Source organism: Camponotus vicinus, unplaced genomic scaffold, assembly GCF_025532165.1.
Source record: "Camponotus vicinus isolate PSW18456_S1 unplaced genomic scaffold, iyCamVici1.0 SCAF_12, whole genome shotgun sequence".
NCBI lineage: Eukaryota > Metazoa > Arthropoda > Insecta > Hymenoptera > Formicidae > Camponotus > Camponotus vicinus.
In genome coordinates, this window is record NW_028141948.1 from 9674604 (window position 1) to 9700673 (window position 26070).

General features: G+C 35.0%; 1 protein-coding gene across 2 annotated transcripts in view; it reads right to left on the reverse strand.

Moving 5' to 3' along the window:
- Positions 1–26070, reverse strand: part of LOC145962843 (discoidin domain-containing receptor 2) — a 75008-nt gene that overhangs the window by 36483 nt on the left and 12455 nt on the right. For both annotated transcript variants that reach the window (XM_083084218.1, XM_083084217.1), the window contains exon 2: positions 2460–2593. In XM_083084218.1, coding sequence (XP_082940344.1) covers positions 2460–2550 — 91 coding nt within the window. In that variant the 5' untranslated portion in view covers positions 2551–2593. The remainder of the gene's footprint in view (positions 1–2459; positions 2594–26070) is intronic.

A 26070-nucleotide genomic window follows, 5' to 3' on the forward strand; every position in this document is an offset into this window, starting at 1 on the left:
GTTAACCCTGATGTTTAGCGAAGGCTTCGTAATGATGTTACAACTTTTAACGATTATCATTGCTTTTTTTTATCGATAGATATATCATTTATTATTATGGAGCGCATTTCTGAACTAAATGAAATTGTTTTAATAGATCGGAGAGAAAAACATTCTTAAATCGTGGTCAGAGCACTTGTGTCAACAGCGTCCCACGCGTTAGGTGATGTTCCTCGTCGCTTCCTCTGCTTCCACGACCTTTCGTCCATTAAGTTGTCTCTCGAGGAAGTCGTTACCACAAGGAAGGTGTAAGAGTAATGGCGCTGACCTTTTGCAAAATATGACATAGTCGTGTACGTAAGGACGCAACTGTACATATATTTTCTATGTTTAATATGACATAAGATCACTATATTCGTTTAATAAACATTTAAAAGATATTGTAAGATGGCTTGCAAAAATGAATTCAAATCAGTCGGGAATTCTAGAAGAAAGAGGTGTTTCTTTTTAATGCTCAAGTGCAAATGCAACGTTTTCATATTAACTTGTGTGTACTGTAAAGACGATATTTTAGGTACATATATCATCGCAGATTGTATTATAGCCAAGCGGAGATGGAGACACCGCTCCTTTATTGCAAGCCTCGCGAAAACATCAATAATCTCGGGAACTTCTTAAGCGGCTTGAGCGTTCTTTCTAAAACCATAGCGTTTTATACGCCGATAATCGATTGAGGAAGAAAGAATTTCGTTGGAAATTCCAACAAGTTTCGCACCACAAAAAAGACATTCCGTTCAAATATTTCAACGAATCGTTGCAAATCAACGATCGTCTTTGATCAAAATCACGGGAGCGTTTACAGATTCTCAGAGATATATACTTCGCGCAAAGCTTTTCAATTTAAAGTTCTCTTCGATGTTTCTAGCGTGTTTGATATTTGTTTTACTGTTTGCGCTTCCTTAAAAATTTTTATTCAAATAAACATTTTTCATTTTATTCTAGAATTAAGATTGTCTTTATATATTTTATCATTTTCACCTATAAATAATCATATGATTCTTACTGTAAATTTTTGTATAGAATAAAAATTGAATTTATATATTAAATAATTTATTAATAGCATAATGTATATTAGTACATTACTCAAGGTATTTAAAAGATATTTAAAAGTAAATGTATTTAATAGTGTAAAAGATGCAATTTAGATCGAATAAAATAAATTAATAAAAGAGTAATACAGCTATACTTAATATTATTTAAAAATATATAGTAAAAATATATAGTTAATATTAGCTGGAAAATACATAGAAGATTGGAATATTATTTCATAATTATTTTTTGTTAAAACGCGATAAAATTTTCGTCAAACCGAAATATAATAGATAATTTCGTATATATATGCGTGATGTAATTTTTCAATTTATATTCCTTATAAACACATAGCAATAAAATCGATATACGCTAACTTTTTGACCAATTTGCCGAGATGCTTATAGAAGGCTTATATCACTCGAGGTACCGAGAGGGCTGTTTTCCGAGGGCGACGCGCTCCTCCGAGCGCAAAATCGCTACTCTTCCTTCGTCGGTGACCCGTAGTAGGGATGAAGGAATCGAAGGAGAAAAGGGGGCGGCGGAAGGATCCTTCCGCGGGATACAATTTATCCTGTCGCATTAGATTCAAAATAATTGATCCCCCGGGCGGATGGAGAATAGCGAGTCATTACTTCAGAGTGATAGCACCCCCATCGCATTGCAGGCCGGAGGAAAATAAAAACTCGGAAATCACCTGCTCCCGATGAAAAATTTGACAGCCGAGAAGGAGCGAGCTAAGGAGATAGGGAGAAAGCCACCGGGAGCGGTAAGGGTAAGGATAGCACCTCTCTGCAGAATGGGCTTTCCGCAGCTGCAACAACCTAGAATTCGCTCGGAAACACGTCGTTTGACTTTTCGTGCAGCTGACTGCACGCGATTCTCTTTCTCTCTCTCTCTCTTTCCCTTTCTTTATCTCTTTCTCTCGTTCTCTTCCTCTTTATTATTGGTCTATCACTTTGCCCGCAAGAATTGTGCGCTGGTTTTAGCTCAAAGCATATTTTATCGATATTTCACAGTCATTTATACGCTTTTTTAATTGATACTTGTTACAGTATTTTTCGAAATATCGAGTTATATAAATAACAGAGAAGCAATTGCGCAAATTAAAGCAAAATAATATAAATAACCCAAGCAAAAATATATCTCTCTTCCTCAATAAATTATATATTTAATTATACAAGTGATTTTCTATTCAAAGAAAGAAATTGCAGTTGTCTAAATATTTTATTTTTGGCTCAAGATGTTTAAATTATCACAATTTTGAAATATTGTCTGCCTCAAGTAGTTTTTTTTATTGATACTTAACACAATTATTAAATGCAATGCTTAGGTCTCTTATGCTCGTTATATATTAAATATATAAATCTTATTGCAAGTTTTGTACTTACGTATATCGAGTGAGTAGACATTTGCAACCGGTCCAAACAGCATCAGCAACGTACATAATTTAGCGATTATCGATAAATAATCGGCCTTCATGTTCTCCGTTGAGTGAAGACTTCATGAGAGCACTCGACGATAGCTGTAAGCATAAATATAAAATATTCATATATTAGAGCGTATTTTTTTTTATTTTAGTCGCGAATAGTTGGTATTTGTTGCTGCAAAAGGTAATGCTAGGCAAAACAGATTCCGCGAAAACCCTTGAGAATTCTAGTTTGATCTCGCCAATCTCCGGAATCAATATTTAAAGCAGAGAAGACGGACTTGGCTCCTCGTACGAGAACGTGCTTCGGAAGTCCACGTGGTATTGCCTTGCCTTCCAATTTGCTGCCATTGTTTTCAAGTCGGATAAAACCTTCGATCGTCCTTCGGTCACGTCTCTACGCGAAGCACCCCGGAGATTTTAAAACCGCCTCTCGAAATATTTTCTGCCCCGGAGCACCTGAGGTGGAGGCTCAAGTAAAAAGGAACTTAATCGACTTAAGAGTAAAACTACACGCGTCTATGTATTCCTTTTTCTTGGCACAATCCTGGATGACCAGTCAGTCCTCGGTGGTTTCCGTGGTACGTGCATTGCCTAGAGAAAACATGGAGAGACCGGCACCAAATCGAGTCCCTGTTCAATTAGCTGAACCTTGTGTTCGCGTATATTTCTCGATAGAGAACATAGCTCTGGGAAGAATGTGCGAGTGAAGGATAGATAGTGACATAAATCAACTATAATAAATTTGTGTAAAAAGTTTAAAGAGGAATTTTAATAATAATAAAAAATACATTATAAAAATAATAAATTATACTTTAATAATAGACTTGTGACGTTTAAATATATGTATTCCTAGGCTTTTTGTAAAATGTAATCGTTTTTAAAGATTCTAATCATTTTACATAAAATAATTTAGATGCGAATAATGTCTGCATAAATTAATGTCTGTTTTTAATTTTTTCATAAAGAGGAGGAGAGATATATTATTTTCTCGTATCTGTTAGTAATGCTAAGGTTCTAAATTATTTTCAAGAGATGAAAAATTTTATAAATAAAAATTTCTATGTTAGAGAGGAGATGTTTTTATAGATATATACGAAAGTAAAGATTAAAAAATATGGATGAATCATTATCCTTGTATCATATTTTAATATAATATTTTAATATAATATTTTATATACACAACAATGCGAAATCAGATAGGATAAAAGAACTTTTTTGTTTTGTTTTATTGTTATTGCAGTCGCAAAGTTAAGCTTTAAAACTCATGCAAGTATCAATCCACTGCGAAAATAAGGAGAGCAATATCCTGCTAGAAACTAGACGAAGAGTAATTAGCTGCCCGAAGAGTAATTGATCGCAAATAGAAGGTTCGAAACTAACTTGTTAGACACTATGCAGCTTCCACAGCGCTGACTTCGTTTATACTATAGCTAGGTCGCGAATGTCCACGCGAAAGGAATTCACATCAATCGACATTAATTAATCGCTTTCGCTCGGAAGCGACGTCGCGCTGTCACGCGATTTAATATCTCTCGCGGGGTAACTCGACTGGCAATTTACTCATAATAAATACCTCGAATTTTTTGGTCTAGTGCACACAGAAAGTAACGTGACACACACACACACACACGCACACATACAAATATATACGATATAGACAGTGTTCTAGTTAGTTACCATCATTCACTACCCGGATCTATGTGTGCCAACCTCACCGTGTATATGGGTGCTATATTTAACGAGCGGAAACTCGTCGAATAGTGCAGATCCAGAGGAAGAATGAAAATAAATTTCAAAATGAAAACAGAGATAGAATGCTACATACACATATATGTACAAAATTTCTGCGGCTCAAATCAATCCGCTTACTCGAGTTGATGCAGATACGAAAGGATTTTGTTTACAAGTGTATATGTAAACACATAAACAAACCGCGATGCAATCACAGCTCGCAGTCACCGTATTTACAGATGTTTATTTATGTATTCCACTATTAGAGAAGCGGATATTAATGATAATGCGCGAGACGGAGGATTGAACGATGAAGCAATAAATATTGATATGTAACAATTCTGCGCCGTATTTTCCTATAAAATTACAATAATAATAAATTATCGAAAATATTATTATTTATTCTCCAGTAATGCATATTTTATCTTATTATTTATGTTTTTCTTTAATGTATCATTTTAAATTGTAAGTTATAATAAATACTGTGAATAAGATAGTAGTATTAAATGTAAACTTTTATTATATAACTTGTTATATAATTTTATATAATATATGTATATTAAAATTAATTAATTATATAATTTTTGGAAATTTTCTCGTAACAGCATTTAATGTATCTGTTTCAAATTCTGTTTTCTTCCAAAACATTCTTGATAAACCGGGTATTTATGATGAATATGATTAAACGATCGTTTGCAATTCAATATTGTTCTATGAAGCTTTTGCTAGTTACGAATAATTTCGCGATCGCGTTTTGATAGATTGTAAATGCAACGTGACGCCATGGTTACAACCGTACGCTTGTGTGTTTCTTGGCGTACAAGGACATGTAGCATTGCTATCGACACAGCGTTAATTAGTGCGCACTTGCGACCCGATGTTACCGAAATACCATTAACGGCCCTCACACGGAGAGCGTAACGCCGTATCGCCCGTTTAGATCGCGTTTTCTGTCTGCCGCAAATAATTAGCAAACGGCCGATCCCTATATAACTGTATGCCGCTATAGCGATTTGGACATTGGAGGCGCAAATTAGGACGGCGTCTATCTAGACGCGTTTGCCGATAATTTAATTGATTATTGACGTACGCGAGTACACACACGTGCATCCACATCGATCTCTGTGTCGCGGAGGATGTATTTGCTCTCTTACTCTCTAAGATGTATGAGCGGAGCGGTTGCTTTGTTAGAGAATTTAGATCAAAGCCGAGAATGCGCACGTAACTGTCAATAGCAGAAACTTGATAATTAAATTGGTGGCAATTTATACATGTAATGGCTCGCGAAGCGCGCCAGACTAATTGATATATCACTCGAAAAGTGATTTGCTATTAACATATCGTGAAAATCACGCTAATTACTTTCTAATGAATAACAATTGTGATTTTCTTTCAACGAGAAAACAATTGTTTGAGGAAACGATTATTTTAAAGGAAAATTGAATGCATACTTGTCGTAAATAAAATGGGAAGAGATATTTATGACACATACAATGGAAATATATATTATAAAGTATTAAAATATAAAACTTGAAATATTAAAATGTAAAAACATTAAATTGTACAAAATATTAAAATGTAAAAGTTATGAATGTAGAAATTAAAAATACAAATATAAAATTATGATACAAAAATTGAAAATATACAATATAATAAGAAAATTATACAACTTTTTATATCTCTTTAAAAGTTATTTTGTTTATCACGTTCATTAAGAAAAATAGAAATTTGACAAGCAAAAATGATATTCTTACATCTGGAAATAATATTACATTCGGTATACTATTACATTTAGTTTATTGCGAGATAATTATATATAATGATTGTCTAATCCGCACGTAAGCAATTAGCAAGCTAATGTTAATTTACATTTCGATGTGATGCCATAACTGCGTTTATCTGTGCGAGTGATTAGTTAATTTTAAATTAGCCTGCTGGATGTTTAAATTAACCCCCGCTTGATATTTGCTAATACGCACCTCATTCGTCCTGTATCGGTTATATGCGTCTCTATGTATATACATTCAAAGGGATCTCTGGCAGTGCGATATCGATCGTGTGATATGACGGCTGTGCTTCGTTATCTTGTGCATGATATGTCGATACCTTGTGATACACTTAATTGAAGACATTTTGCCTCATTAGCTATACTGATTGGACGTCCCGGATTCCGCGATTAAATATTACACGTATCATCCACCCGCGATGCATCACGTTAAATTTTAGATTGCTTAATCAAAGAAGATAGAGTTTCTTTTCAAAAGCGACAATAAATTAAAAATAAAACATTCACGTTCATTTTATCGTAATAATTGATTTACAATAATAACTAACTATAATTTTTAACAGATTAACAGATTTTGATTTATGCATTATTAAAATCAGATAATTTTAATACAGCTTTCATTATTTTTAGATAATTTTTAAATTAATTTTTAATAAATTTAATTTTTAAATTAAATTTGTTGGCATTAATTATATTAAAGGATGCAATATTAATTAGAGAGATATAAAGCAGTGTTACGTTTTATAGACTGTTAAACTGATGTCGTGGCAAAACAGTTTAGTCGTTAGAAAATGACAAGGGGGAACTCGTGAAATTTTTCAAGACTCAGAAGTACTTTCCAAGAACTGTTCCGTAATGACAAGAACTCTGAGGCAATTTCTTCTTGCTGCCGTTGCAAAATACATTCGAGATTTTATGAACCTCGATAGCTAGAGTCGGTGGAACTTACGGATCGCATAAGGCAAATGTTCGAAATCTTAAAAGACAAGAGGAGAATGTTTGCTCTAAACATCCAAGGTTATCAATTTAACTTTAGCTACGTGCAATTAATCACAAAATCATCAAGTATTGTTAACCTAAATAATACATTATAAAGTACAAATAGATATTTTTATTTCATATGTTTTTAAATGATATATCCTTCTGCATCATTTCTAAGCTTTATGGATCACGCAATTATTTACTAATAAATAATTACTAATAAATAATAAAATGCGCTTCTCTTCTTTTATCCGACAAAGTTTCGTAAAACGTGATACTAAGTCATCGTTATAACTCAGCTGGCCGCAAAATAATGAATCGCTTGACTTAATGCAAGTATGAGTTTGCGCAGTAGAAAATTGTAGCGGGAGGATAAATTACTTAACTTTAGTTAGCCAGCAGCCACCGTAAGGCTACCGTAATTCCCATAAGAACCCCATTTAGACTTTCAGCGCTCGTTTATTCTAATGCCGCCGCGGTGTGTGCGGAAGAGAGTCATCCTGTTCTCCTCTATGCCTCAGCTCCACGATGTACACTCACGATCCTCAGCTTATTGTGCTTTCGCGCAATAAGCTAAGAAATTCTGCCGTGCAGATTCCCGGCGAATGAAAATCGATAAATACGTTTGCGAAATTACCGCCTACAAAGTCAAACGTATTCCCTAATCACCATAAATTTTTTCGAGGAAATTAAAGATGAAATCGCATTCACTTAAAATCTATCTTTATATCCACATCTCCGAGAGAGCTGAATAAAAATACAAATATCCATAAAGAATATCGCGTTTTGCGTAAAAGCTATCATTGTGCAAGCAGACTCTTGACCTTTCACTCGCGTAAGAGGATGCTCAAACAGACTCGGATCGAGAGAATGTGTTTTTCTCGTGGCGAGCCGGCGTTTCTATCGCAGGTGGAAATCGTAAGAATATTTTCTTCTCTTGCGATATTATATCTTTCGTGAAAATTCGCATTTACCGCGAAATCTCGTACGATGCGAAATGTTGATGGAATCTCCCGCATGATATATATGTGTACATGTATTTTTGCATGTCAGGGCGGAGAAGCTTGGTTCTCACATGGTTGTCCGCGCATAAGACGTAATCCCAAAGGAGACTTCGTCATGGATAGAGCCGGAACGCTGCCTATCCCGGTGGACCTATCGCTGGCTATTATCGCGTACCATGCGGTTTTAAGCTATCGCGGCACGTAAGAGTGCCAAGAGGACTTCCTCCCTGATGGTATTGCCAGCTTACCCTTCCTGCGTCCCTATATATGCCACGAATCTACCGACGTCGCAGAATCTCCTATATCCGTCGTGCCGCGTGTCCTGCGGCCTTTCATCGTCCAGGCCGAGATAACGCCAGCCTGTTTGTACAAGGTGTTAGGCATTTATCAGTATGTATGGCATGGATGTATTCCAAAGCACACGATGTGTCCGTAATATTTCACGGTTCGCGGTTTAATCTGGACTATATCCAGGTCGACAAAGAACCCAAACACGCTCCAAAGACTGGTTTTTGGAGCTTCCGTGTATTTTGACCGCGAGATTAATTTTTGTGTGTGTCTTAACATAAATTAATGCAGCTAAGTATTTGAGCGATTGCGATAATATTTGATAAGATTTGGATACGGAACGTTCAAAATAAAGATCTTAAATCTATGTCAAAACGTGGTCATTTTGTGCATGTTATGATTTTTAACGAGATTCAAATTTGGCGACTTCAAGTTGCACAAGCAACAGCTTTGAAAAGATTCATTAACTGGATATTTACCGATATTTGTCGCGTAGATTTTATCGACAATAAATCTGTGGTTACTATCATTATTTTATACGATGTCGATAAAGAATATTGGCATGCAATAAATGGCCTGAATAATACTTAATACGTGGCATCTTCTTTGGGAAAAAATAATACAAATATTACGTAGCCGCGTTTGTATCGCAATATCGTTGCAATAACTTCTTTTTTGAACGTCGTATATTTATTGGAAACGTAACGTTTCTAAAGATCTCGAGCAAATATTTGTGTTTTATTGTGCTATTATTTAGCTCGATGTGGTACACAGTTTTTCGGATCCACATATCACGTATTGGCGTCTTTTCGGCTCCACATATCCACGTTCTTCGTGTTACGTGACACAATTTGGCGTTGGTTGTACCGCGATCGTACAATATTGTTAAACGATATGTTCGATACGTATATCTTTTAATAGCGAGACGTCGTTTATATGGAACAAAGCTATGTCTGTCAAGCTCATTTATTCTTCATCGCGAATAACGTACAATCGGAGAAATGTCACTTCTTATTTTGACGCTATATTTATCGAAGCTACAGTTTTTCGACGAAGAAAACACAAATGTACGTACGCGCGGCATCTCCGAGACTATTTTATTTAGTGTTCGTTTGGCTGGTGCCAGATATTACGTCTCGAAAGAATAATGGTATACAAGCTCCAGCGATTTTGCAATATTCGACGCTGTATATTCCTTGGCGTAATGCATATTTATATCGCGATATGAATCACGGCTCGAGCACTTTTCCACGAGCCGCGTTACTTTCGCTATTTTTCGGCATAATTATAACGGGAAATTTACGTGATGCACGAGATTGTTTTAAAAATTGTTTTAAATAATCTATTATTAACGATTGTATAAAGAGAACAGTATTCATCTATAATGTATTGCATAGTATAAAAAGCATTTTTTTTTATGTTATACCTTATTAGAATTGTATATAGGATACTAAAACATGCTACGGTTTTATAAAGACTCATTTAGTATGTTAAAAATATACGCAGCAAGAGTTAATAAAGATTTATAAAAACAAAGGTTTGAGGTTTTATTATAATTATATACATTATTTATTTATGATACCTTCGTAATTTTGAAAAGACTAAAATATCGAATAATAATAAAATAATGTAAAAAATACCTTGTATTTTTCTACTTACACGACAAATATCAAAATTAACCGTGAAATTAAAAGCAACATGGATGTTATCTCGCAATGAAATTAAAAATTATTATTTATAATGTGAGCTAAATTATTACATATGTAGATGTAGGTGACTTAACGATGAATAAAATATAAGAAAACCTCACAAAATACAATTTCCAACGTGTACTAGTATAGAATCGAGCAGCGTTCTTCAGTAAACTGGCGAGGGTAATCGCCATTTTCTGATAGATTAACAACAAAAGAAGAGAAACGAGATCCAGACGTCGGTCCTTCGCATCATCGCAGCCTTAATCGACGATGCTGAAGTATTATCGCGTACCATTGACGCGCGCGTAGCATTAAAAAGTATCGATAAACGATATCCTCGATAAGTTCCGCTGTTTCCGCTTCAATTGTCGTCGAGCAACGTGTAGTATGCGTTATTATCCGGCGCGGCGCGTTTGTTCGCGAACGATTCTCCCTCTTCCCTTGGAAGAGGAAAAGAGGAAAAAAAAGGAAGAAAGAAAGAAATCATATTTCCGAGAGAGAATGCGACCCCGCGTCTACCAATGAATCATCGCTGCGCAGCCATACATCGCGCGCCATCGGATAATTAATTATTCTGAAAGAGTACGAGCGTGGTATAACGAACACATACTGCTTATAAATATTTCCAGCGCAGGAGTTTTTGCATACCGGGTGCACGCGCGCATCGAACCATTCCCGTACATTGCATTATCGTATATTGCACGTAGCATTCGAGCGTTATCTGCGTAAAGCGGAAGCGCGGAATAAAACGACCTTCTGCAAAAAGGAAGCGTAATGGACGCGGAACTTCATCGTGAATTCATCGCGCGAAATTTATTTAATTCGATTTCATTCTCCCGTGTATCCGAATGTATGCGAACGAAATTGCAGCGGGCCGTTCGGATATTCAAGGCGCCCTCGTGTCATCGGGCTACATTTTTTTCACACGTTTCTCACGTTTTTTTGCGCCCGAGGCGCAATCAACTTGGCTTTATCCGCTCTATCTGTGTATCGAACTACGATTACGTAAAGGACACTCGAAGAATGATGATACGATTAGTCGGGGAATTTCATCGAAAAAGGTGACATAACGCACAAGACCTGTTGAAGCAATTTATTGTTACGCAAACCGTTGGATTACGCGCGTCCTAAATAACTACCTAGTGTATCGTTAAACGATACCCTCGATGCGTCAGTCCACTTTCGTCCTGACAGTTGGAGGAATTCGCGCGTTAACATTGTAACATTGTAAGCCCGTATCCTGTCGCTTCGCGCTGCCAATAAACGTCATTGATGTTTCTTGTCATTCTCGTCGCGTCCTTACGACACCAGGAACTGAAATCATCCTTGATACGCGACATCCACCTTAACTACGTAATAAAGCCGCGATTTTTAATCGTTTTAGTTATAGCGATTCTCTCTTAAAAGACCTCGTGAGGAACTTAATGGATTAATCGATGCGTGGAAATATTTTCGCGCAAAAGAAAGAAACGAAATCGCGATGATGTTGTTCTTCTCTTGCTGATAATACTCTCTCACGTCTGTCGTGTCTACGATTATGTTCGGTGCTTTCTCACCCCGGTAACATCGCCGCCACCGACAGCAACGATGCACCACCGCACCAGGCGATGCACCAGCATCGTTACATTGTTCGGTTAACCTCGCGTCATTTCAAGGGATACAATTTTCCTCCCACGCGTACGAAGTATGTCATTGCGATAAGAGCGCGTAATACGTTTCTCCTCCACCACCGCGTCTTTACCACCACCGTGACTGCCAGCATCGTCGTCTATGTCTTTGTTCTTCCGCGGTGTCGGAGATATTCGCCATCCCTTTATGGACCACAAAGAGCGGCTCGCGTTTTCAGCGAGATCTCGTTTTCTTGCTATGGGCACCGCAGCGACTGTCAACGAATTCTCCAGCCGGAAGGTATCTAATAAATCTCTGACAGAGAGATGAGAGTTCCTCGTCGCGCAGATGCAACCGGCACGCGAGAGGAGTTCTCGAGGATATTTTGCGCGAGTATTACTTTAAAATCTTCGCCTGCGCGAATTCTGAAATGCCACTTCGTGTCGCTGATAAAAACTGCTTGTTTAATCAGCGCGTTTAAAGCCGAATGCGCATTTTTTTTAAGTTTAACGCGTGTCAAAATAATGTATGTTTATATTAAAGATATCGGCGAGTAAAGAATGATGAATCGCGAATGCTCACGTGTGGGAAAGAGCAAGCATGTGGGATTGGAAACGAAATTGAAATATATGTAAATCAATTCAACGCAGCGATGCAAATTGTTGACCAAAAAATAATCATATGCGAGAAAAAAATTGTTTCTTTTTTCTCATGAATGAATTTATTATTCCGCTTTGTTATATGAATCAGATGTAAACTAGAATACAGTAAAAATACTTGATTTCAAGGAGTAAACTTTTAAAAAAATCATACATATTTTATTTGTAAAAAAAAATACTTCCTTTCCCAGAGAATATTCTTTCCCATATTTTTTCCTCAACCATGTATACCCGACTACTTCTTTTTCCTTAACTTTTTCGCTTCTCCCTAAAATATTTCTCTTCCTTCATGTTTAATAAGTTATTAAAACCTAGGAACATCAAAATACATTCTTAACGTCGTGGAATTACCTAAACTTCCACAACGTTTTTCCCTGCACGCTCGATATTTTTTAATCTCCGTGGTTTTTTTTCGCATATAAAACATTCATCTTTTTTTTTTCACGATGGTTCATAAATTATTAAAGCCATGCGATCAAACCTCGCCACTGTTGGAAAGAAAATGAGGCAATATATACTTGTGTGTACGCCGCCTTTTCCAGCGGAAAGCAGAATCGAACGGTGCTTATCAGCGACGCCGATACGTCTGACCGCTGCGTATCCGACTGGCATAGTCGGAAGCGGCGTGCATACGTTATCGTTTGGTCGTTTGTGTACCAGCGGCACCTCCGACCGTTCGATCCCAGGTGACGATAAGGTGCGAGAAACACGTGCGACACGTTTCGTCGCCGTTGCGTTTTGTCCACCTTGCTCCGCTTTGCTCCCCTACCGCCGTGCTTTATCGCAATCATCGGCGACCCTGGTCGCGTTAGAGCTGATCATTAATAGATATACCGACGCCTCTCATAACATGTAAAGCGAGTGAGTATCTCGAAAGGGCGCACCACGCCCTTGGATTGATAATATTCATCGCATACTTGAGGATAAAGGCATCGTTATCTATTCTCCTTACATTTTCAGCTTTTTTAATTTAATTATTTATTATTTATTAATTTAATTATTTATTATTTATTAATTTAATTATTTATTATTTATTAATTTAATTATTTTTTAATTTTTAATTTAATTATTTATTATTTATTAATTTAATTATTTTATTACTTTATTTTTATTTTATTATTTTATTATTTTATTATTTTCAGCTTTTTTAAATTAATTATTTTATCACAAAGATCTATATTAGATTCTGAAAAAGCACTGTATCTAATCGTGCGAGGCGTGAAAAATTTGAACAATTGTTAGTAATCTATGTAATCCAAAGTTATGCATATGCGTGTAATACAAATATGGGAAACAAATTTCAAAAATAACGCGAGATATTTCGTGCGTTGAGTTTCGTGTCATTGCGCTGTTAAACTGGCAGTGCTGCCGGAAGCGACGTGTAATTTACTACAGTAACATTTAATCATTAATGCAGTGTATATATGCCGCTGTGAAGATGTACGAATCGGATAACACAACAGCGTCAATGCGTATAAATAGTTGCGCGAAGATATATAGCGTTTTTTAGCTCGCCAACGATATCAAATGCAATTCATTTTTTATTCATCTTATATAAAATATTTCTAGCGAAACGATATCCAAGTTACTTTATTATAAACTTGTTTAGCTACTGTAATATCTTTTAAAACACCAAGAGAAAGATTGCTATTAAATAATAAACTATAAACACTAAAAATTAACTATTTAATCATAAACTATAAACTAATTATTTAATAATAAACTATAAACTAAAAAATAAACTAAATAATAAATTAAAAAAAAATAAAACAAAGCAAGGAGAAAAAAGATAAAGTGTTAAACATTATTTACAAACTGTATTTATTTTATCCTTCTTGATAATATTAGACGAGAATGGCATGTTCCTCTCGAGCCAAGTCAAGTGCGAGCGAGAATCTTTATCACCGACAATGAGACGCCCTTGAAAGCTATTTTGTGCCTCGTAACATCAATGAACGTCGTTGTATCTCGTCGCGTCGTTAACGTCTGACGTTGTTATCGAAAGTGACGCGTAAATTACCATTCAAACAAGGCATTCGACCAGCTTGAATGAGGAAATATTCTTCGGTACGAGCAACCATTACGATAAGATATGAAAAATGTTCCCTCCCCGTTATATACATTTTTCCATCACATCGCCCCCGTCTCTTTTTTACGCCTGTTTAACTTAAATAATCTCCCTCTGCTGCTCCCTGATCCTCCGGCGCATTTTTGCGCTCTACGAAAACACACTGTTCTTCGTCTCATCGTACATATTATATATCCCGGATCTTTTTTCCCATCGCGAGAAATTATGGCTCCTTCCTTTCGTAATCCATCGGCCAACGTAAATCACGAATGCAAGCAACAGCGCCGCGAATGCGGAGTCCGAGGATCGCCGCTTGGCTCTTTCGCGTCTCAAAATTATGGTTCCGACAAGGCGTCTTTGAAATATTACCCTTTAGTTTCGAAATCTTTGCCATGGGAACGATGTGATTAATTTGCATGCCGTGCGATTATACGTGATCTCGAAATAATTTCCCTGTCGCTTTATACGCTGACCGAGATCTTCGATTTACGACTTTAATAGGTGACTCCGGAGATTCTCGTGGAAGAGATAGTGGAAGAGAAGGTCAAACTTTCAATCTATGAAATATCGCTATTGCCTCTCTTTGAGTTGCTTCAATTTCCTTTCCTCCTTTCATCTTCCTTTATCTTCTATATATGTATATTTTTATATCATATAATAAAAAATAATAGAGAAAATGAAATTGCTCATCGTTTTTTTTTTAAACTTGCTTTAAATTAACGTCCTCATAATCTTAATAAAAAGATTTAATTATTTTTTTATCTTCATTATATAATAGTAAAATAAAAGAACAATTCTTTTATGTTGCTATAATCAAGTTTCATATACATAATATGGGGATTTAATCGTTTCATATTCTTAGGCTATCTCCGATTTCTTTAGAAATTTAGATCAAAGCATATGGATTTCAACGCTGTAATTAGTACTGTACATTTCCTTTAATCGTTTTAATTAGTGCTTTACATTTCCTGCTATCGTTCTTACAATATCATCGAAGAATTTCAACAGCACAGGGTTGATTAGATACATCATCTAAATTCGCAAATAAGGATCAAAATTACAGTTAATTAATTAAGGTATAAGGAGATTCTCAAATAGCGTTATTGATGTAAAATGTTTGCGCATATCTAATCCTAAATATGAATATATTTTGCTCGCGATTATGGTTTATTTTATCTAATTTTCCGGCGCATCTTGCAACGGAATGCGTGCGATGTGTATAAAAGATTTAAAAGAAAATGAAATTTTCGTCTTCTTTCTCATATTAATAAATCTACTCCAATCTAAGATTCTTATCCTGGCAAATTGCTCTTATTCTTTGCATAAAATACACAGTGTACTTTTTCTAAAGTCTTTATTTGTTATCTATCTGTACTCTGGGGTAAATATATATTTTTCCAAATTATTCGCAACAATTTAACGTAACAGAACGTATTGTGCGCACGTTTCATCTAGTGAGATTTTCACAAAAACGTCGACTATCCCCGCGCGATTTTTCTTTATAGACGGTCGGATGTGCTCGGGTGAAAAGAATTAAGTTCCGCTGGATGTTTGAAGTATTCTCACGGCGAAAGGAATAAACTCGTTTCAACGCTACAAAAGTGAGGAGCGTGAAATAGCGCTTGTTGTTATTTTTGTCTACGAAACTGTTGCCGCTGCGTGCTCAAGAGAGCCGCGCCACGAATAAATGGGAATGAAGCGCACAAACGCCAATGAGAAAAAATAAGCGGGAATCCTTCCGATCGTACTTCTACAATCCTGTCTCTCAAATTGCTATTGATTGCCGTAAACGAACGTTCCTTGCTCTACATGCTAGAAATCGCGTTTCAAGCTAAAGTAACGAAATTATTGCGCAAAATATTTCGTCTCGCTTCGTACCTCGGTTACCTCCATCGCCGAAAAGCCCGCCCTTCTTTCCCGGAATTCTTTCCCAAAAAACAATTGGATGGACGAGAGGTATCCGTTCCAATTTAACGGGAACGGAAATAAAAGCAACATACCACTTTTCGGTGTACCTCTTCTCAGTCTCCCCTCACTCTTGTCCATTTCGTCACTCGGTCGAGCATGCAATATGTTCGCGCGCGTGTAAGTGCATTTCCCCTTTGAAAAAAGTGCGACGCAGGTGGCAGGGCGTACTGTACGACTAGGTGATAGAGAGAAAGAAAGAGAGAGAGAGGAGGGGGATGGGACAGGGAGAAACGTCATAAAAAAAAGAGGGATATAAAGAAACGGGAACGCGATTCCCCGCAACGTATTTCAGTTAGAAGCGGCTTTTGAAATTCTGACGCTTCGTCAGTTCTCTTTGGATGCATTCGCAGAGTGGCATTATCGTCGTTGTAGTTACGAGTACATCGCGCACGCTTTTTTTCCCCCGCAAGTTGCAGCTGCAGTTTCGGCTCCTGACGTTTCATCGCGGCAAGTGGGCATCGCGTATATGGCTCTGCCTCTTTTTTAAGGACCACTCAGTGCTAAAAGTCCAATATCCCTCTTTCTCTGTCTCTCCGTTTCCCCCCTCCCCCTTTCTCTCATTTATTTTCTTTTTCTCTCCCTCTCGCTTTTTCCCCCCGTGTCTTTCTCTTTTTCCTCTCCCTCGTGCTTCTTCCTTTCCATCAACGTTCCATCACATTCTGCCCTCAAGAACTTTTCGTTGAAACTCTCGCAGTTCCACGAACACATTCAACTGTTCAAGCAGATATGCATGAGTATTGCGGCTTTAAATAATATATTTCAAAAATGTTGCCTCGACATATTTTCTAGACGATTGCTATCTCACTATTCTGTAGGCTTAAATAATAACTCTTTATGGATCATGACCTCTTTTTATAAGAAAACATCAATTTAATTGTTCCGTTTCGAAGTAAAATGATTGAAATACCTAATTATATATCAGGTTAATAAATTATAATCTAAAATTCATCGAATAAAATATGCGCGCAAGAAAATATTTAACTAATCGTAAAAAAAAAATATCTTACTATTACGTCAAATAATGATAAATGTTCCGAGCTTTTCTTCGTGAAATGGACGACTATTTGGCAAATGCGACTTTGACTATTGAACGTCGTTTCGTCCTCTTTTCCTGCTTTCACAGATGAGCTGCACGGAAAAGGTAGATAAGTGCACATCGATGAGGGGCTGCATAATCGTCGACGACAATGACGAGGACGACTACAACGACGGTGGCAGGAAGCGACGAGCCACGTCGATTGAACATTGTTTACATTCGATCGAGCAAATCGGTTCGGCGCCGCTTCTTGTTTCTCGGTTGCACGCGTGAACGCGTAAGTGCGGTCCCTCACACCGTATATTACATTATCCACCACCATGAAGGAATATGAACGAAAAGGGTGAAGGAGCGACCGACGCCAATGCTCGGTCAATGTTCCCCGCGTTGATCGCGTAGCAGCAGCAGCAACAGCAGCAATATCCGAGCGAAATCTTCGTCTCGTTGAGCACGACCGAGATATCGCGACTCCGATATAATTAATAAATCCTATTTTAAAGCCGGGATTTAAGTCGTCCGACGCTGCAGGAAGTCACGTAAAGGCAGTTAACTAAGTGTTATAGAAGTAACATAAATCGTGTTGCCTTCTACGATTAAAATACAAAGTTACGAGGTATTCAGTGTTTGTGCGCGCGCGCTCAAAGCCATCGAGTTATCCAATTTTCACTATACGAGAAATAAGATATTTTCCATTACGTAGACTTACAATTAGGATAGAAGGGAAAGGGGTGGAGACACTTGATCTTTTGACACGTATAAATGAAATTTCGACGAAGAAGCGCGGAAGAGAACATGGTGAGTTAGTATGGTTCGATGAATATTTCGTTGTACGTGCCGCTCTATTAATTCCGTATCTCGAGAGGCGAAGAGCGCAGCTGCGACCGCGATACTCTGTAACACTATCAATTCTGCGGCATGGGAGGTTGAAATGTTTACGTACGATCGGACTGCCATTTGTTACACGATAAAGTATCAGCCACAACCCCAAACTGCGAGGAAACTTCGGTAAGCGGTCGAAGGACCACTAAATATTCCCGCTGAAAATCGCCCAATATTTTCTGCCTTTAGTCATATCGTTGTAGCGATACTCGACGATTAACACGGATGAACAAACTCTTACGGAATCGGTAAATAAACTGCGTTATAAATGTTGCTCTGGGCAAACAGACGAGATGTGTATATTATATTTTTTCACTATTGAAAGATATTTAATAAGAGAGAAATGTGATTTATTAAAGACGTAAAGGTCCGATGATATATCTGTGCGTTAACTTATTTTAAACACATTTTTCACGCCTTTATTAGTTTGAATAAATTTGCTTATGCGTAATTAAATTCTTTAATGTTAAGAGTTCTGCTTGTGCATGATAGCATTTTAGGTATTCCCTTTAGGGAGGGAAAGTCGTTTATCTGTCCATCAAGCTGTATCAAGCTCAGCACATTCAAGTAGGTGCTCAAATGTTAATGTTTATTACGTTTTTATAGAATACTGTTATAGCGTTTTTAGATGATTAGTTTTACCGTTAAAACATGATGTACGTGAAAGATATAAATTTTCATCTTCCTAGATATGAATAAATATTTTCTTTGGCAGCAGTGTAATGTTTTAATTTAAAATATAATAAATCTGTAAATTTTAATAATTTATTAGAATATTTAAGACTGAATGCATAGCATATTTTTAGATTATTTATGTATCAATGATAGTCAAGTAAATATTGATGTTAGGCATAGCCTAAATAAAACTATGATTTTTAGCTTCAATTATACGATTTTGCAAGAAGTTTTTATATTATTAAAATATATCAAATTTCTTTTTTAAAATAACAATGCATATTAATATAAATTCAAGTGAAAAGATTATAATACTTAATCAATATTTAAAAAATATTAAAAGAGATTGATCTATTGCATTTTTAAAAATTTTTATGTAAAATACTACTCATTAATAATTGTATTTTCTTCGTAGATTTGTCTTTTAAATATATCTTTTAATATTTTATAGAAGATAATAAATATGAAAATTATTGTAATGTGACGTACATATTTTTTCACAATGGCTGATTAAATTATGATAAAATTTGTTACGCTCGATTGAAGTAACCGAAAACATATTAACCTAGAAAGATAAAAGACATCCCATTTTCGTGACAAACAAAATGTGAAGTTGGTTGGAAATCGTATCAAGAGAAGGGAGTCGAAACGTTGAAAGCAAACCCACAATTGTGGTGTCGCGAGACTGGCGGAGGGTGAAATAGAACAGGAGGAGCTTTTTTCGGTGTCCCACTTCTCACAGCGATACAAATACAGTGATCGAGTTTGTGGGGGTTGCACAGAATCAAAGGTTCCTCCGTCGACCTCAAGTTTCCTCCCTTACACCGACTCGTTCCTGGCCGCAGTTCTTAGCGGTTAAACTCGACGGTGGGGTGGCAGTGGTCTGCCACTGCCAATGGTAGTGTAGATGCCACCACCACCATCACCATCACCGCGACGTTAGCACTAAATTATGTAGCATAATGGTGAAACGAAGAGAGGACGCGGGAGACGCTAAAGGAAACGAGGGAGAAAGCGAAAGAACGAAGGGCACAGAAGCGCTTTTCTACTCCATTCGTCAATGTCAAGACCTACGCCTCTTTTCAGAATATCACAATGATGGTTAAAGCGATCCCCTTAATTTAGTCCTATTTATTTTTATTCGGTGATTTTTCGCATCCAATTATTGGATTTTTTCCTGCAAGAAATAAAAATCTTATTGTCGTAAGAACAATTAATAGCATTTTAAATCAATATATTTTTTATATTTTTACAGTTGCGTATGTGTGTTTATGACATAAAAAGTATATTCTCTTTCGTTTCAGGCCGCACAAGCAAAATTTGCTCTATGATATGTATATATTTTCTAAATTTAATAAATAAAAGCAGATATACATCTCTCGTATCATGAATATTAATAAGATTTCAGTTATCGGTGTCGTTACTTTATTCGATGATAGGAAAGCACGAAGTGTTACGCGAAAGAGATACGAACGCAGGAATATCTATTCTTGCGTCATTTGTCAATGTCACGAATTGTGCCTCTTTATAAGGCATTGCTTTAGCACTGCAAACGGTATCGCAAATCCAATTCACTTTCATCTACGCACTATCCGCGTCATAAGCCCTCATGCAATTAATTTTTTACTACTATGTATAATTAAAAATTTAATTGCGCGAAAATGAAAATGTCATATTTCAGTTCACTTCGCGCTTCTTTTCCTTAAATTTTACTAATTTTACATTATCACATTCCATTCAATTAGGCAAATAAGCACGATTATGTTATTTATATATTATAATTTTAAGAAATACATATTTATATTTATAGGCAAAGCAAAAGTTTTCTCTTTTTGTCACATATATTCTACTTATTTCTTTTATATTATTTCTCTTATTCTCTACTTTTATATTCTAAAAAATATAAAAGTTGAATGATGCGATAAAAACAGGACACGAGATGAAAGATCATGGCCAGCAATGCGGCCAAAATAGTATGTTGATATCGCGACGCCCATTTCTTTTCAGATTCTCATCGACTTCACGAGTTTTGCGTGCGTAATTAGTGCGATGGCCATCAGGTGAAATTCGTGTTACGATGCCCTTCGATGTGAACGGTACGCTCAGATAAAATACTGGAGTTCAGTATTGTAGAATCAATTAATCCGACTAAATAAAAATATTTAAAATGTACAAAAATATGTAAAAAAATTATTAAACTGCTCAAAGAGACCTGAGCAGGTGTTGAACTGTAATAATAAATAAATAAGGAATACATACTAGAATGTTCAATAACTTATTCCATTTCTCTTTCTCTTTCTCTCTCTCTCTCTCTCTCTCTCTCTCTCTGTCTTTCGTCGTCCTATGCGGAACATGCATAAACTTGATTTAAATAAAAATATGTCAGAGCAATGATAACAATAATTAATCTTACTCGAAAGTCCGCAGGAATTTGGCCAGTTATTCGGAGTATTCCGTGGTCATTTTCTCGTTATAGAACGTGCATGAAATTTGGGAATCTCCGGCGCATAGATATTTCTAACTATGATTAATTACGAGAATGAAATTCGGATTGTTAGAGAATTGTTAGAGAAGACAGGTGGAAAGGAGGAAGCACTTGCGGAATTAGAAAGCATATTATTATAATTAAACTATCTTTAAGATATTTATACATTTGCTCTAGTGGCGAAGAAAATAATACGTTCCACGTTTAATAATAGCGTACATTATTTCATTTATTGCAGTTTCTGGCATATATATTTATAATGTTTTTACATTAAAAATTAAATCCAAAGCTACCTTTGGATTTTCACAAAAATAGACAGATAGGATAAGTAATTATGTAAAGCAACAAAATTTTTTCTATTAATCAATTTCGTCAAATTTATAAATATAAGAGATAAATAATTGTATAATTTTAATGGACATTTATTGATATATAAATGGCAAGATAGCAAGATAATAATAATATTTAAAATGATATTTTATTCGTGACAGTCTTTCGACGTTTATGTCAATGACATCATTTCAAGTATTTTCAAATATTTTTCTTAGCGTACTTTTTATTCTAAATCTATTGACATTCCGTGAGAAACTGCATATAAATTGACCTTTTTATAAAACTCAGCTTATCAAACTTTAAAAAAAGTTGTTGTCCCCATTTCTCGAGATCCATTAGTTCAAAATCCATTACTTTTCCCGCTGTATTTCGGAAAGCTGTACATTCCACTGAGAAAAATATATAAAAATATATAAAAATATATAAATATTGTTTTTATTGTAAAAAATTCAACAAATATTTCAGAAAAAATTTTGTTCTTGTACTTTGTATGTATTATCTTTTTAAGAATATCAATATTTTTTCCGATTTCTTTCTTAATGTAAAATATTGTAGATTCCATTAATCAATATAACGAGTAAAACGAGACACAGGTTATCTAATATTAAATCTGCCTTGATTTCTGCCTTTATTTACAATGCTATGGAACAATTCATTGTTCCTATCCGTCTCTAACCACCATTTCTACTCTCTGCTTTTCCAACGTAATTAATTACAGGAGTAATATTAGTAACTATATAAACCGCGAGTTGTTTGGTCAGTTACACAAGCATAATCGAAAATCCTCGCATGAGCGGTTAAACTATATTATTAAATAGGAGAAAAAAATTTTCTTTGGTTTTGCTTCGTATTTGAATGAATAATACAATTTCTTAATTAATTTCTTCCTTTCCACTTTTTTATATAAACAACAGATGTATGCTCGGTAGTAAGGAGTAATCCTTGAACATTACCGGGTGCTAAGCGCAGGATTTTCGATGTAGCACGTTTTCTTAAATTGACCATCGTTCGTATTACAAAACTGACCTATAACTTCAACGGCAAAAACCGCAGATTATACCGTTACGAGGCCATTAATTTTTCCCCGTCCTCCACGATGTTTTTCTCTCCCTTCTCCTCTCTGCACGATTCCCCGTTTTCAGCCCGGTATAATTAATTTCGGGAATTACTTTGCTAATCGCTAGTATAAACTGTAATAGCACGTGTCAGTGGCATGGCTGTAATCAACGAAAATATTTATCTTCTAGTAGAAACCTTCGTTTCAATTTTCAAAGTGGATAATTAGTAAGATATTTTTAATTGTACAATATTAAAAGAATATATTAATAAAGGAGTGTTATTATATTATGATAAAGAGAAAGTAATATGAGAGAATATGATATCGTAATTTTTCTGCATATGAATCGATATTTCTTAGTTATTCGTGGCCTTTTTATTACCCTACATAAGCATATTCTACATCCCAGAAAGAAATATTCTGGGAAAGATCAATAGATATATTAAGTTCGTGGAAAAAGATGGTATATCAAAATTTTTTTTTCATTTAAGTTATATTGATACCAAACGAATATGAGTTTTTCAGAAGCTAACAATTTCACTTTCTATCCTAATTTTAATATCAAAACACTAATTCATTTTGTTTTAAAATTAAAAAATTTGCAAAAAACAGAATCGACAATCAGTTTGATTTTTGAGAGGTTCATTAATCGATAATTATCATCCCGCTAACAGCATCTGTATCAAAAAGTGGAATTCTCAGAGTGATAATTAAAGTGCCTTGCAGGAACCAGGCACCTTATGTCTTACGAGATTACGATTGAGAGAGGAATGCGAGGAGTTTTCTCGGAGGAGATAAGTATTTTCGCGCATTTTTCTCGCAGTATCGTTCTAAAAGTACCGACTTTGAAAGTATTTTCCTCCATGGTAGTAATGAACATTACGTCTTTGCAGACGTCATTATGGGTCTACGAGATTAAAACCGAGGAAGAAAAGGCGGTATACGCCGGTGTTGAGGCGGAAGGGTCTGCATGGTTCGGCGCTCGCCAGTGCCATTAGTTCACGTCAGAAGCCGCGTAATTCGTACAAAGTATCCCGTTATGACTATTTACTTTTCCCCACGCACTTTTCCAGCGTTTCCACGTCCGTGCGCGGATGATTAATCTCACGGGAGTTATGCGCCTCTAAATATGGATCTCAATTTGTGCCCGTCACTTACAGAGGCTTAATCGTTTGAAATTTAGTCGGATAAATGATCAGGGCAATATCGAGACAAAAACAGAAATCTTCCAATAAATTATTACAAATATTATGTGTATATATATATATATATATATATATATATATATAAATTTTTTTATTAATTTATAATATTGATGATCCATTATCATTATGCATAAAAAAATTGCTAGATATTTCAGATTAAAAATAAAATATTCAGTAATGACTTGTCAAATAATTTGAAAATAAAACGTGTAATTTAGTAATATAATATTGATGAGGCATTAATTAAAAATGTTTATCTGATAGAATATATGTGTAAGTATATGTATGTAGACTAGATTACATGCTATTACGTATTATATTTACATATAATTAATCTGATGCATTATATAGCCGCAAATGCATAAGCGCATATTTTCTTTGTATTTTCAAAGTAATTATCGTACAACAATGTTATATTATATTATGTAATTATAAATGCAAATTATTGTGAAAAATAAAAGTAATATTATAAATATGTTTCAGATTTACATTGAAAAATATATCATTATTTCTGCCTATATTAATAATATGATTATTTGTAAAAATATCATAATATGATTATATATTAATGTTATATAATACGATTATATATTAATCTATTATATATTAATCTGTTAAGTAATGCTGTGAACAAGGGAAATTTACATTTCCCGAGAAATCCATGTAAACGAGAAACCTCGGCAATCGATCGTTATCACGCTGGTGGAGCCCGAGTTAGTCGAAAGACGATCGGCGAACAAATTTCGCGGTGACTAGCGCGGTTGAAATCGAGTTTAAAGTTTCGACGAGTAGTCCCACGGATGTTAAGTACGTCTAACTGGCGCTTAACTCCCGGAAGGCGCGACGGCTCTTCCTTCCGTCAGATTAGAGCTGCTATGAAACATCGAATTAGTGCACTCCGTCAGTTTCCGCGTTACCTACCCAGCATGTGATAAAATACTTCATATAAGCTTGCTAGTCGCCATTTTTGTCATAAATTCTTTGAGACACGCGTTTATTATATTTGCCAAGAATTTCAATCGAATTTTGAAATTGCTTAATTGAATTTATACAAGAAAAAATCATGTGTTTTTAATTTTAAATATTATTAGTTACTGAATAATTACTGAAAAATGTCACAGTATTGAATATTTACATATCCTTGGTATATAATCTTGCTTTTGATTCAATTAATTAAATATGAAAGTGCATCGCGTGAAAGTTTCAACAATAAAAGTTGTGCTAATGTTGCCAATTAATTTCAAATAAATTTTTTTTATATAAAATGTACTATTATTTTACATAGATAGGAAATATAGATATATTTCTATGATATCTTATCTTGCTTACGCTCAAACATCCATTTGCAGAATTATTTTTATTTGGTCGTATAAATAAAACAATCGGGCGAGATAGATGAATATCAAATTTAAAATCAAAGATCAAATTTAAAATTTTGATATCATCGCCGCATCGCTAATATGTTCACGTAGTTGATATTCAAGTAGTTTTAGACTGCTCTGGCCTCGTATTTTTATACCGATACCCACTTTTTATCAATGATATATATAAACATAAGTGTATTCATATATATTATATTATATACATATGTATATAAACATATAACATGTAACATGTAAAACTATATTTGTAAATATTTAATATTATAAGAAATTTTTTAAATAGTATCTCAACATTGATATATTTAAACATAATCATCTCAGTTTTTTAAACGTCTGATTAAAAATTGAAATTAAATTATTGATTAATGTTTATAAATTAAACTATTGAAACATTCACGCATCAATTCGTTTACTAATACATGAATTATAATTAACTGTTTAAGCTTGATTTAATATCTGTTAAATTGCTAAATTTCAAATAAGCTACTTTTGTACTCATAATATATTATTTATTTTGCATCATTTATATCATTTAGCATAGAGAGAAAAGAAAAAAGCGAATATATCGTTCATAAAATATTCAGCATAAATGGAAGAAGAGTATCATCAAAAAGGTTGAATATGTTGAATATATGTATAATCGATAAAACATATCTATTAAATAGATTTAATAGCTAATTTAAATGAGATTTTTCTTATTCGTGTAATATCAGATAAAGACTAAATCGTTT